This window comes from Furipterus horrens, unplaced genomic scaffold (genome assembly GCF_987537825.1).
Source record: "Furipterus horrens unplaced genomic scaffold, mFurHor1.1.pri manual_scaffold_13, whole genome shotgun sequence".
Classification (NCBI taxonomy): domain Eukaryota; kingdom Metazoa; phylum Chordata; class Mammalia; order Chiroptera; family Furipteridae; genus Furipterus; species Furipterus horrens.
Window position 1 is genome coordinate 55,628,524 of NW_028327183.1, and position 13,922 is coordinate 55,642,445.

At 51.9% G+C, this 13,922-nt stretch overlaps 1 protein-coding gene across 1 annotated transcript; it reads left to right on the forward strand.

Annotated features, from left to right (window-relative positions):
* Window positions 1-220: 220 nt before the first annotated feature.
* Window positions 221-13,080, forward strand: LOC149995461 (leukocyte immunoglobulin-like receptor subfamily A member 6). Its single transcript, XM_090259236.1, is given in 12 exon segments — window positions 221-287; window positions 402-437; window positions 623-907; window positions 1,052-1,381; window positions 2,421-2,471; window positions 2,620-2,696; window positions 9,961-10,018; window positions 10,139-10,174; window positions 10,357-10,641; window positions 10,786-11,091; window positions 12,786-12,833; window positions 12,983-13,080. Coding segments are annotated over 12 exon segments (1,644 nt in total). The 5' UTR covers window positions 221-253.
* Window positions 13,081-13,922: the final 842 nt, after the last annotated feature.

Below are 13,922 nucleotides of genomic sequence, written 5' to 3' on the forward strand. Positions count from 1 at the left end.
TGGAAGGACGTGCCCTGGGGCACTTCACCTGCAAGGGGCATCTCAGGAGGCTTGGGATGTTTCTGGCTCCATCATGGGAATGAGGGCCAGGCTCCTGGGGAGACCCTGTTCCCCTTCCTGAGAGGCTGCTGACGTGACACCCCCATGACAGGGAGGGCCAGCCTCCCAGTGACCACATCCTGTGTGTCGGTCTACCCTGAGGACACTGGGTCCTCTTCCTTCTGGACAGTGGGGTTCACTGAGGAGAGACAGCATGGTCCCCACCCTCACGGCCCTGCTCTGCCTGGGTGAGACGTGAGTGGGGGGAGTCCTCCTCTGCCAGGACCCAGGACTCAGGGGCTCATGGGGAGAAGGGTCCGCTCAGGATTCAGGGCACGTCTCTCACAGCGCCTCTCTTCCAGGGCTGAGCATGGGCCTGCGGACCCCAGTGCAGGCAGGTGAGTCTCCCTCGGTGTCCCAGGTCACTGTCCTCACTGGGGACAAAGGGCCACCCCCTGGGACGTTGGGGGTGGAGAACAGCAGGTCTGGGATGACGGATGAAGGACGTCTGAGATGTTCCAGGCTGACAGCTGGGCACTGGGGTTGGGAAATGACTTCTGACCCAGCCACTTATTCCTTCCAGGGACCCTCCCCAAACCCACCCTCTGGGCTGAGCCAGTGCCTGTGATCCCCTGGGGGAGCGCTGTGACCATCTGGTGTCAGGGGACCCTGGAGGCTGAAGAGTACCTTCTAAATAAAGAGGGAAGACCAGTTCCCTGGGACAGACAGAAGCCACTGGAGCCCAGGGACAAGGCCAAGTTCCCCATCACACAGATGACAGATTACACTGCAGGGATCTATCGCTGTTACTACCTCAGCCCCGCTGGCCGGTCAGAGCACAGTGACCCCCTGGAGCTGGTGGTGACAGGTGAGAGGGCACTCAGGGGTCCCAGCCTCAGGCTCTGCCCTCAGGAAGGGGGTGCTCTCAGGGTGTCTCCCCCTCACAGGCCAGCCCTGGGGGACGTGAGGGAGGTGTGAGCCCCATTTAACTCACTGCCTCCTTCTCTCCTAGGATTGCACAGCAAACCCAGCCTCTCAGCCCTGCCCAGCCCTGTTGTGACCTCAGGAGGGAACGTGACGCTCCAGTGTCACTCATGGGAGGGATTTGACAGGTTCATTCTGACTGAGGAAGGAGAGGACAGGCTCTCCTGGACCCGGGACTCACAGATACAGCCCAGTGGGATCTTCCAGGCCCTGTTCCCCGTGGGCCCCGTGACCCCCGGCCGCAGGTGGACGTTCAGATGCTACGGCTGTTACAGGAACACGCCCCATATGTGGTCACAGCCCAGTGATGCCCTCCAGCTCCTGGTCTCAGGTGAGGACAACTCATCCTGGCCCCTGAGTGACTTAGTGGGGAGGCAGGTCTCAGGGGCAGCCCTGGTGGCCGGCCAGGGGAGGAGGTGCCAGGGTTCTGGGCCCAGAGGCCCTGGGAGTTAGAAGCAGTGAGAACGGGAGGCTCAGGGAGGGCGACGGGTCCTCACGGGGCTGCTCAGGCCCCTCCTCCCCGTTCAGAAATCAGCTCAACGGTCACGTCCAAGGAAGACCTTCACTCCTGACCCTGCCCAGAGCGGACCTGCCTCCTTGCACCTGATATAGTCTCCTTCCCTCAGTGCGCATGTGTGTGTGTGTGTGCACGTGTGTATGTGTGTGTGTGAATCTGAACAGCATATTACATCCGGTGTGGATTCATATATTTGTTATTTATCTGCTCATCCACAGAAAACCAGAAATGCTGTCATAATGACGTACTGACTCAGCACTAGCATTTGTAAATAATATGCATAGATCTCTGTGTGCTTTAATGTCTAAGTGTGTATATGTGTGTGTATATGTGCATACATGTAAATTACATACAAGCATAATAAACTCATAGGCATATCCTATGGTAGGCAGTCCTATGTGAAGAATTATTACTGATGGATTAAATAGGTGATGAAACACCAGGGGGATGGGATGAACTTGGTTAAAAAGGGGGTCAGGCCCAGACCCTCAACCCAATAGGCTCCTGACATCGGACCCCAAGATCACCATCCCCTCATCCCAGTACCTGTGTCCTCAGCTGTAGAATAAGTGGGTACTCTCCTCCCAAAGCAATTAAGCAACGTGGTCCTGGGTCCCAGAGTGAAACCAGAGCAGAGCAAAGCTCGATTGAATTGGAGAGAAAACTGTTGTGAACTTGGCAATCCAGCAAAATAGGTTCCACCGGGATGGAGAAATGGGGATCTGCATTCATGTGAGCGATGAGGAGTCCAAATGGGACCTTCCTCCGCAGAGAGAGGTGTCACTAAGGTCGATACAGAGCCTATGTTGCGAGAAGTGGGTATTAGACCTGAGAACGCAGGGACGGGCTGGGTCAGGTCCTACCTTTTTGTGGTTCTCAGGAGCAGACGGCACCATCCGCCCATCACAGAACAAGACAGACACCCAGAACGGTGAGGCAGAGAAAGTCTGGGTTGAGGAGCTTGGGACAGAGGGTCATGTCCTGTCAGAGGGAGGCAGGTGCCCTGGGTGGACATTCAGGATTCTAGGGTGACATTTTTCTGCCCTGACCTCTGCATCCTGTTTACCCACAATCCCTAGCCTCCCACCCCCAGGACTACACGGTGGAGAATCTCACCCGCATGGGCGTGGCTGGTCTGGTTCTGCTCCTCCTCGGGGTGCTGCTGGGTCTGGCTCGGGACAGTGAGAGGAGGGCCCACGCTGCAGCCAGGACGTGAACACCGAGGGGACCGGCACCGTGCAGAGTGGGGGAGCGTGGAGCCCATCTAATGGCCAGGACGTAGTGAAGGACACTCTCGGCCGCAGCTGGGGCAACTGTCTGCGAATTTGTCTGGGAGAGGAAGCACGGTTTGGGTGCAGGGAGTGTCTGAGGGCCCCTGTACAGGACTCTGCCACAGTAAATGTGTGTTTTCTCTCTTTGTCTTCAATGACTCCCCTTCTTTCCTCACATGAGGGTTCGTCCCCTGTGGCTGATTTGAGTCCCCACATTCAAAGCTCCTGTCCTTTACTGTTATGTAATAAAGTGCTCCTTATTTCTAATCACTACTTTACCAGATAATTATATTTGTAAGTATATTTTATTGATTATGTTGTTACAGAAGTCCCATTTTTTTTCCCTTTGCTCTCCTCCACCCTCACGACTTTTTAAAAGGCGTGACTCCACTGTCCGCCAGCCCGTCGCTGCCGCCATTGCTGCTGTGACCACACCGCATCCTCTCCACCCTGGCTCCACCCCTCCTACCTGTCTGGATGAGTATTTCTTCTTTATATCTTTTTTTGTTGAACTTCTGTGTAGCTTGATTTTCTGGAACTTCTGGTTGTCTCTAGTTTTGAGGTAGTTGTGTTCCTTCTTCATTGTGGAGGGAGACACACAGATCTATCTAAGTCTCCATCTTGGCCAGAAGTCTCCTTTAGCAGATAATTATTGTTGCATCTTCTTCTCTTCAGTTCATGGAAGTTAACCTGGTTTCAAGAAATGATTAAATTAACTAAACCAGATACAAACCTGGGAACTATAAATCCAATGCCTACCACCCTCTCCCTCCCCTACCCCGTCCTCCCCATCTTCATCAGCTGCCTCGTGTGCCATCTCCCCAGAACTGTTCTAACCTGGCATCGACCTGTGGGTGTTTGAACGAACCACCTGGTGTGTGCTGCCCTGAAGAAACATGCCATAGGGTGCTCCAACTTGTGTCATTTGCCAATTTCTGCAATGTAAATTCCCTCCTTATGGCCAACCCATAATGTCAATGAGACTCCACCGAATGCATAGTTGGGAGACTACAGAATTATTGTCACCACTGAGTAAGCTGCCTGCCCCACACCTCTCCGTGCACCCTGTGTTGACCCGTATCTATAATCTTTTAGAGATAATGCTAATTCCTACCGCAGTGGGATGGCGCCATGTCAGTAAAACTGTGACAGCATAACCCCAGAACATTCCTGCAAGAGGCAAAAGAAAACATATCAGATCTGGCGATAGATGGACTCAGAACTCACGTGCACTTGTGGGGGAGGTGAAAATCACTTCAGCCAATTGGGGGAGTACGTTGGAATTACCCAGTGAAAAAGAGGAAATGTAGAGTTGTGACCACAGCGTCTACGTGCTGGCGAAAATGTGTATGCAGGCGTGAGTTCCTCCCACAGCAACGTTGACCGGCGTGACTCATGTTATGAAGCAAGCACACATCACAAAACCCCATGACTGAAAAAGAAGGATGGGAGGTATGTGCTCACCAGGGGCTACCCCAGGGCAGTGCAAAAGCACATATTAAATCATCAAGAACAATGCATGTCAATCTTCAAACGTGGTGGCGGGTCGATAAGAAAAGATTCTCAAAAGAAGGCACGCAGGGTCATTCCATTCCACAACATTCAAAAAGGGACATCATTCATCCAGCAGGTCAGCATACCAGGAGAAACACTATCAATAAAAGGATGGAATGGCACCGGCTGGTGTGGCTCAGTGGATTGAGCACCGGCCTGTGAACCAAAAGGTTGCCAGTTCGATATCCAATCAGGGCACATGCCTGGGTTACAGACCACGTCCCCAGTTGGGGGCGTGCAACAGATAGCCACGTATTAATGTTTCTTTCCCTCTTTTCCTCTACTCTAAATATAAGTAAATACAATCTTTTTTTTAAAAAAGAAGGAATAGAGCCCCGTGTAATCTGTTTAGGGGTTAAATATAGTGCAGTGTTAGAAGGTCTGCTCAATGATTTTCGTGACTTCCATTTGGTGACTTCTTTTTTATTTTTTCCCCCCTGGGAAGACATCCAGTTGCAAAACATTTGACATTCTTGCCTGTAAATTAAGCATCTTTGATGATGTCACAGATCTAGTTTAACTTTCAAATGAAAACAAACTAAATAAAAATAAAGTTTAAAGATAGTTAGCTGCACTAGTTTATAGTCTACCACTGAGCATTGTGATTTTCTTTGAGTCATGATTTTTCTCCTTAAGATTACCCTCCTTGTCATTAAAGGGACTGCATTAAGTTCATTTTTAATTTATCCTGTTTGTTTGCATAAACACAACAGGAGCAGCAGATGATCACATATGATATTTAGTTCTGCTTTGCTGGAACTTACACAAGGAACCTTTAGGGTGACCTTCAGTCTGCCCTCAGGGCACAGAAACTGAGCCACATACCTGCCATTCAGCCTTGCCTGTAAACACCTGTCTTTTCCAAGTCCTTCACGTTTTCCATTGTGCCTTAAGGTTTCTTCTAGCTATCTTTCAGGAAAGCAACTTTCATTCCTTCCCTGGAAAGATTACCATGGACCTCACAAACAACCAAGGCACCAGGCCTTTTCTTCTCATGGGCTTTTATTACCTTCAAAAGTCAATCCCAGTTCCTCAGGACTTTTTGGTAACAACCAGAGCCCAGGCATGTCTCCTTCAGGCATGACATTCCAGTCAGAGTCATGGTCGACAAAACCTCTATTAGCAACCTTTCTTATTAGTTTTATGCAAAGAACCTTATGTCATTACTTACTTCAGAATGCCAAATTTTGGAGGGATCAGGTATGGAGAAAATATACAGTGTGAAGGAAAATACTTGTCCTTCTAATATTCACTGAACCTGCATTCCCATACTTTACATTTTCTTTTGTTCACTTTCCTATGTGTGAAGTTTTTTTGGAGGGGGGGGTTGCTGGCTCATTTATTTGTTTATTTTGCTTTCATTTTTTTTCTACTAAACATTTTTGTTTGTTTTTCCATTACAGTTGTCTCACTTTTTTCCCCATTGCTTCCCCTCACCCAGCGCACTCCTTCTCCCACAGTCAATCCCCACCCCATTGTCCATGTACATGGGTCATTCATACACATTCTTTGACTAGACCCTTCCCCTTCTTACCCCCGTCTCTCCCTCCCCCAATACCCCTTGTTACTGTTAATTTATTCCTTGTTTACATACCTCTGGTTCAATTTTGCTCACTTGTTTGTGTTGTTCCTCAGTTTTCTGCATTAGGTGATATCATATGGTATTTTTCTTTTGTTGCCTGGCTTATTTCATTAAGCATAATTCTCTCTAGTTCCATCCATGTTGTTGCAGATAGTAGGAGTTCCTTCTTTCTTTCTGCTACATAGTACTCCATTGCATAAAAGGACCACAGTTTTTTGATCCACTCATGTACAGACGGGCACTTAGGTTGTTTCCATCACTTGGCTATTGTAAATAGTACTGCTGGGAACATAGGGATGCATAAGTTCTTTTGTTAATATTGATAGGTACTTATTCATTGTCATTTTTCCCCTTTGTACTTGTGTTCCTCTCTGTCTCTCTTTGTTTCTTCATCTTCTTAAAGCAGAACCTTTAGCATCTCTTGCAATGCTGGCTTCGTGGAGACGTATTCTTTTAGCCTTCTTTTGTCTTGGAAACTCTTTATTTCACCTTTCATTTTGAATGAGAGCCTTGCTGGGTAGAGTAGTCTTGGTTGTAGGCCTTTGTTTTTCATTGCTTGAAATATATTTTGCCATTCTCTTCTGGCTTGTAGTGTTTCTGTTGAGAAATCTAATGGTAGCCTTATTGGAGCTCCCTTGTATGTTATTAGCTGTTTCTCTCTTGCTGCTTTTATTATTCTCTCTTCGTCTTTCAATGTTGTCATTTTACTTAGGATGTGTCTTGGAGTTCACCTTCATTGGGATCCTCTGTGCTTCCTGGACTTGCATGATTTTTCCTCTCGTCAAGTTAGGGAAGTTTTCTGTCATTACTTTTTCAAAAAGGTTTTCTATCCCTTGCTCCTCTTCTTCTCCTTCTGATTTCTATGATACAGATATTATTATGTTTTATGCTGTCCTGCAGCTCTCTTAAAACCTCTTCATTCTTTTTCAGTCTATTTTCGTTTTGTTGCACTGTCTGGGAATTTTTGTCTACGTTGTCCTCCAGCTCGCTGATCTGATCTCCTGCTTCCTCTAGCCTGCTTTTAATTCCTTCTACTTTGTTCTTCAGTTCAGAAATTGTATTCTTCATTTGTTCCTGGATCTTATTGAAAGCTTCTATTCCTTCTTCATGCTGGTGTAATGCTCTGTAAATTCCTTGTAGTTTCCCTGGAGTTCTTTGTAGTTTTTCTTGAGCTCGCTGAGCTCATTGATCTTCCCCATAATACCTGTTTTGAATTCCATCTCTGATAGTTTGCTTTCCTCTATTTCATTTAGCACTCTTTCTGGGGATTCTTCCTTTCCTTTTGATGGGGGGGTTGTTTCTCTGTCTCCCCATTTTTGTGACTCTTATTGTTTGTTGCTGCTTCTCAGATTGATCTGCACTTCCTGGATCTGCCCCTGGTGGCGTCAGATCGTGTACCAGTCTGGCCCTAGGCAGCCTGTTGGAGACTTCCAGGGACCTACTGCCTTTGTCTGACTTCTTTACTTGTTAATCTATTCAATCTGTGATTTGCCATCAGGTTTAAGGACCGAGGGTGTGGCAACTTAATTCCTGTAGGCAGGGCCTTTGCTTCCCCTCAGGCTGACGCCACTCAGAGGGGAATGATCTGCCTGCAGTACTGGGAATGAGTCAGCACTGGGATCTGGTCCTCTCTGCCTTCCCGCTGTTTGAGCCCAGGGTAAGTGGGGGCCAAAATATTTTTGTACAGGATCCGCTTAAGAACTCTTTTTCTCCAGCTCTTTCCAGCTAGCAAGAAATCCTGTGGTTTTTTGCTTTTCACAGCTGGATACTATTTTACTTTCCACTCTCTTGCTGTAGGTTGGGAAGCCCAGCTGCGGGTTTAGACCCTGCCCTTCTCAGGGGCAACTCCCAGCTGCTGAGCTGTTTCTCAGTCCCTTCAGCTGCCACCGTGGGAGCCCATTCAGTGATTTCTCATCTCCGCACTCCCTACTGGTCACGTTGTGACGTAGCGGCATTTTCTGTCTCCCCGTGGTTATGAGTTCTCTCCAGCTATTGTTCAGTTGGTTATTCCAGATGACTTCTCCACAATGAAGTTGTAAATCCAGACTGGTCCTGGGAGGAGGTTAGTGTAGCTTTCACTTACTCCTCCACCATCTTGGATCTCTCTATTTTTCCCAGATATTTAAACATTCTTACGTTAAAATGAGTTCCATATACTCCTAGTGTTTTCTCAGAAATCTGAGTCCCATTAATGACTCTGTAGACAGTCTTTCACACCAGTAGGTGTCATTTGGAGGGTTTCTTCTTGATGTCCATTCCTGTTGGAAATGAACCTCCCACATGCCCAGTTGTCTACAGAGAGTTTGCTGTCCTGATATTCAGACCTGAAAGGGCTAACGTGCCCCACCCCGTGGTGCGCGCTCCCCAAACTTAGCATCTGACCATGTTGTGCCTGGAAAAGATGGTTCCAGCCCTGGCTGGCGTGGCTCAGTGGATTGAGTGCTGTCCTGTGAATCAAAGGGTCACAAGTTTGATTCCCAGTCAGGACACATGCCTGGGTTTCAGGCTGGGTCCCCAGTTGGGGGCATGTGAGAGGCAACCACACATTTATATTTCTCTCCCTTTCCTTTTCCCTCCCTTCCCCTCTCTCTGAAAATTAATAAATAAAATATTTTTTAAAAAATGGAAAGAAAAGATGGCTCCAATGTGAGCCTCACACAAGCCTGCCCAGACACCCATGTCAGATGACACTGGATTGACTCAGCTTCACACACACAGGGGACATGGCTCAGTTCTGACCATGGGCCGTCAGTGGGCACAGATATCCCAGCGTCAACCCCCAAAGCTGGGGAGGGGAAACACTTCTTCCAACTACCTTCTTGCCCTAAGTCCCCTCCCTGCGTGGGAGTACCCGGCAGAATCTTTTCCGACCACATAGTGGAGCCCCCCATCGGATGACCACTGCTCATGCCAGGCATTGGCGGCCACTCACTTTTGGCCTGTTTTATTTATGGTAGGTGCCTGTGATACAGGGAACTTTTACTTCTCCTTTTCTGCATTGAGCCTGGTGTGTATTTCAGAAATTAGGAGCACTTGGGGGCTCTTGAGGGGGCCTGTCCACCATCCACCCTGACTGTAGAGTCAGGTACCTTGACCCTCTCATTTCTCAGCCCACATATCTTCATCAGATCAGGAAATCAGCAAGGACGGGTCCCTCCATGTCCCAGGCACAGCTACTCACAGCCGCTCTGAGGAGTGGGGGTTCATGACAACACGTTGCAGGTGGTGAAACTGAGGCCCAGAGACTGAGTATTACTGCTCAATAACACAAGGGCAGTGGACGGTGGAGGAGCATTTAACTAAGAATGAGCTTTGTCACCAACATGAGCGCATTAACCCATTCATTGTACTCAGGGGCTGAAGACCGGAGGGCAGAACGCAGGGTGTGGGGACAGCTCTGCCCAGAGAATGGGCTCGGAGGAGCAGGAGTGAGTCAGGCTGGTTTCCTGGAAGGAGTGGGTGGACGCTGTTGCCAAGAAAAAGGAGAAGTTCATGAGGGGCTGGGGTAGAAGAGAAGCCACACTCTGGGGCCAGGGGAAGGGGTGCGTTTCCTTCCCCGCCTTCCCTGCATGTGCCCTTGGTGCTCATGGTCACGGTGACACTGGATCTGCCTGCACAGCGAGAGGGTGATATGTCTCTGTGGTCTGAGCTCTGCAGGAACAGGGACCACGTCTTCCTGAAGCACCTGCAGGGCCTGGGTGAACATAGTCCATGGGAAAAACCCGCAGGCAGGTGCTCATGGAAAACTGTGGGGGCGGGGGCCCCATGGGGGAGGCTCTGACCTGGAAAGACATGCCCTGTGGTACCTCACTTGCAAGGGGCATCTCAGGAGACTTGGGGTTTGTTTCAGGCTCCATCATGAGAATCAGGGCCAGGTTCCTGGGGAGACCCTGTTCCCCTTCCTGAGAGGCTGCTGACGTGACACCCTATGACAGGGAGGGCCAGCCTGCCAGTGGCCACACCCCGTGCGTCTGTCTACCCTGAGGACACCGGGTCCTCTTCCTTCTGCACAGCGGGGCTCACTGAGGAGAGACAGCATGTCCCCCACCCTCACGGCCCTGCTCTGCCTGGGTGAGATGTGAGGAGGGGGAGGGGGAGCCCTGCTCTGCCAGGACCCAGGACTCGGGGCTCACGGGGAGGAGGGTCCTGCTCAGGATTCAGGGCAGGTCTGTCACAGCGCCTCTCTTCCAGGGCTGAGCGTGGGACTGAGGACCACAGTGCAGGCAGGTGAGTATCCCCAGGTTTCCCAGGTCCCTGTCCTCACTGGGACATGGGGCCGCCCCTGGGAGGCTGGTGGTGGAGAACAGCAGGTCTGGGCTGACGGAGAAGAACGTCTGAGCTGCTCAGGGCCGATAGCTGGGCGCTGGGGTTGGGAAATGACTTCTGACCCAGCCTCTGGTTCCTTCCAGGGACCCTCCCCAAGCCCATCATGTGGGCTGAGCCAGGCCCTGTGATCCCTAGGGAGAGCCCCGTGACCATCTGGTGTCAGGGGACCCTGGAGGCTGAGGAGGATCGTGTGGACAAAGAGGGAAGCCCAGTGCCCTGGGTCAGAGAGAAGCCACTAGATCCCAAGAACAAGGCCAAGTTCTCCATCACATACATGACAGAGGTACATGCAGGGAGCTATCGCTGTTACTACCTCAGTCCCGCTGGCCGGTCAGAGCACAGTGACCCCCTAGAGCTGGTGGTGACAGGTGAGAGGACACTCAGGGGTCCCAGCCTCAGGCTCTGCCCTCAGGAAGGGGGTGCTCTCAGGGCGTCTCCCCCTCACAGCCCAGCCCTGGGGGACGTGAGGGAGGTGTGAGCCACATTTAACACGCTGCCTCCTTCTCCCCTAGGATTCTACAGCAGCAAACCCAGCCTCTCAGCCCTGCCCAGCCCTGTTGTGACCTCAGGAGGGAACGTGACCCTCGAGTGTGTCTCATGGGGGGGATTTGGCAGGTTCATTCTGACTAAGGAAGGAGAGGACAAGCTCTCCTGGACCCTGAACTCACAGAGACACCCCAGTGAGCAGGTGCAGGCCCTGTTCCCTGTGGGCCCCGTGACCCCCGGCCGCAGGAGGACGTTCAGATGCTACGGCTGTTACAGGAAAACCCCCCAGGTGTGGTCACTGCCCAGTGACACCCTGGAGCTCTAGGTCTCAGGTGAGGGCCCCTGACCCCATCCTTTCTGAGCTGTCAACACAGGGTGGTGTCTCCAGGAGACATCTGAGGTTGGAGGGGACTGAGGGGTCTAAGTGATGGTCACTTAGCAGAGATGTGCCCGGAGAGACCCTCCCTGTCCTGCCTCTCCTCCCCCTCCCCTGGGATCAGAGGTGACAGGTGGGCAGGGGGAGTGTCTTGTGTCCCACACAGCTGATGGAGGAAAGGGTCTGATGACAGCTCCAGGGTTAGTCTCTGACCCTCGCCCACTTCTGTCCCCCTTCCCAGGACCCCCTTGGGGCCCCTGCCCCCCACCACAGGACCCATCCCCTCAGCTCGTGCGTCACTGAGACCTCTGCTCAGAGGGAGCAGAGAGCAGCCCTATGAGCTCTGAGGGTCCATCAGGGGTCTTGGGTCCCCCGGACACTCAGGGACAGGCTGTGTCCCCAGGGCAGAGAGTCAGGCAGAGATGCTGGGAGCAACACGCCCCCAGGGCTCTGAGGCTGCAGGTGACAGGAAAGGGGGGGCATGGCAGAGGGACATGTGGGGCCCAGGCTGGGAGAGGAGCCAGGCTCCGGAGGGGAGAAGGCAGCGCCCACTCCTCACCCCCAACTTGAATTTTCAGGCAGCTCTGAGGATGGAGGACCCCCCACAACAGATTCAGGTCAGCAGAGCGGTAAGTGAGAGACTTTGTGGGGGGCTGGTGGGTCCTCGTTCTGGTCCTCGCTCTTCAGCTCCCACGGCGGGGACAGGGCTCCCTTCTCTGCTCTGAGGGTTGGGTTCATGTCTGTTCATCCTGCTTCCCTCCTGCTCACGGACTGCAGTGACATTAGCTGACATCAGGGACCTCACAAGCTCAGGAAGGCAGTGTCCCAGCCTAGCCTGCCCCCTCTCTCTAGAATGAACCCCTGACAGCCCCTCTCTCTCAGTGCAGCCGGGCCCAGCGGTGGTTCAGGAGAGAACACGGCCCTGCTGTGTCAGTCACGGAGCCCGGGAGTCACTTTCTGTCCATGAAATATCAGCCCGTTCCTCTCCCCCATGTTAGATAAACTACTGAACTGGGTAGACGTAGGCCCAATTCTTCATGAGCTCTGTGACCTCAGCCCACGGGGGCACCTACAGGTGCTACAGCTCACTCAGCACTTCCCCCTACATCCTGTCAATGCCCAGTGCCCCCTGAAGATCCCGGTGTCAGGTGAGGAGACCCTAACTCTGTCCTTCCTAAGCTCACACTGCGCAGGGCTCTGTCTCTCCAGGGTCTGAAACAGTAATAATTGGGGAGTTTTGGGGACTCCACTGAGGAGGATATTCAGGAATCCCAACAGCAATTCCTCCCCCATGGACCCTGGGACATCAGCTGCTGAGTTAGTGGGGTCTCTGAGCTGGAGGGAAGGAAGAGGATGGGGTCTGCCTCACACAAAGGACACAACCATTTCCATATGGTGACCATCTTCCTTACCACCCTTGGCCTCTGTGGGACATTAGCGGCTCCAAAGTGAATCCAGGCACGTTCACACACCAGAGGCTGAGATCACCCAAGGAGGGGACAGGGAACCTGGCAGAGATGGGACGGAGCTCATGGAAGGACCGTGGAAAGGTTGTAATTTGAGAGGTGGGGCATTGGAGAGCACAGACCCCAGGAGGAAGGCCTGCGGTCCCCCCAAGTCCTCACTCACCCCGTCATTCATGATTCTCAGGAGCAGCCGGCACCATCAGCCCATCACAGAACAGCCCAGGTGCCAGGAGTGGGGATCAGGGGAAATCCTCAGTGACGGGGCTGGGGCAGAGGGTCAGGTCCTGTCAGAGGGACGCAGGTGCCCTGGGAGGACAACCATGATTCGGGGGTGACTTCTATCTTTCTTATTTCTGTGACCTGTTTCCCCACAATCCCTAGCCTCCCACCCCCAGGACTACACGGTGGAGAACCTCATCCGCATGGGCGTGGCTGGTCTGGTCCTGGTGGCCCTCGGGGTGCTTCTGTTTCAGGCTTGAGACAGCGAGAGGAGGGCCCACGCTGCACCCAGGACGTGAACACAGAGGGGACGGGCACCGTTCAGAGTGGGGGAGGATGGAGGTCATCTGATCACCTGGGACGTGGTGGAGGACAGTCTGGGCCACAGCTGGGCAACTGTCTGTGAATCTGTCTGGGAGAGGAAACACGGTTTGGGTGCATGGGGTGTGTGTGGACCCCTGTACAGGACTCTGCTACAGTAAATGTGTGTTTTCTCTCCCTTGGTCTTTGCTGACTTTCTTTGTTGACTCTCTGTAATGACCCCCCCTTCTTTCCTCAACCCTGTGACACCCAGGTCCACCCGCATGGCTGTCTGGGTCCACACATCTAAAACCTCATGCCCTCTTCCACTTGTAGATGATAAAGTGTCCTTAATTTCTAACCACCACATGACCCGATGCATGTCATGGGGTCTTCATCTCAGATCACAGGAGTCGCCTGTGAGCCACAAGTAAATAAACGGGGAAAAGTAGAGACGACCCTGAGAGATGAATCCAAACCACTGCCTCCTGCCTTCTCTGGGCCCCCCGTGCTCCCCGTCTTCTTCAGATGCCGCATGTGCTTTCCCCAAAACTGTCCTCCCTTGGTGTTTGAAGGGACAGCCTAGTGGGGGTGTCACCTTAAAATGTTACCATGTTTAAGAATGATAGGATATGTGGAATATTCCAAAGTCTGAATATAAATAAAATGGAATTTTACTCAACCATGAGAAAGAAGAACAAGTAGAAACAGAGGCAGGACACTTGGAGCAGACAGACAGAGCTCAGAGGGGATGGAGGAGGAGACCGGATGAAAGAAGGTGGAGGGATCAGTCCAGGAACAC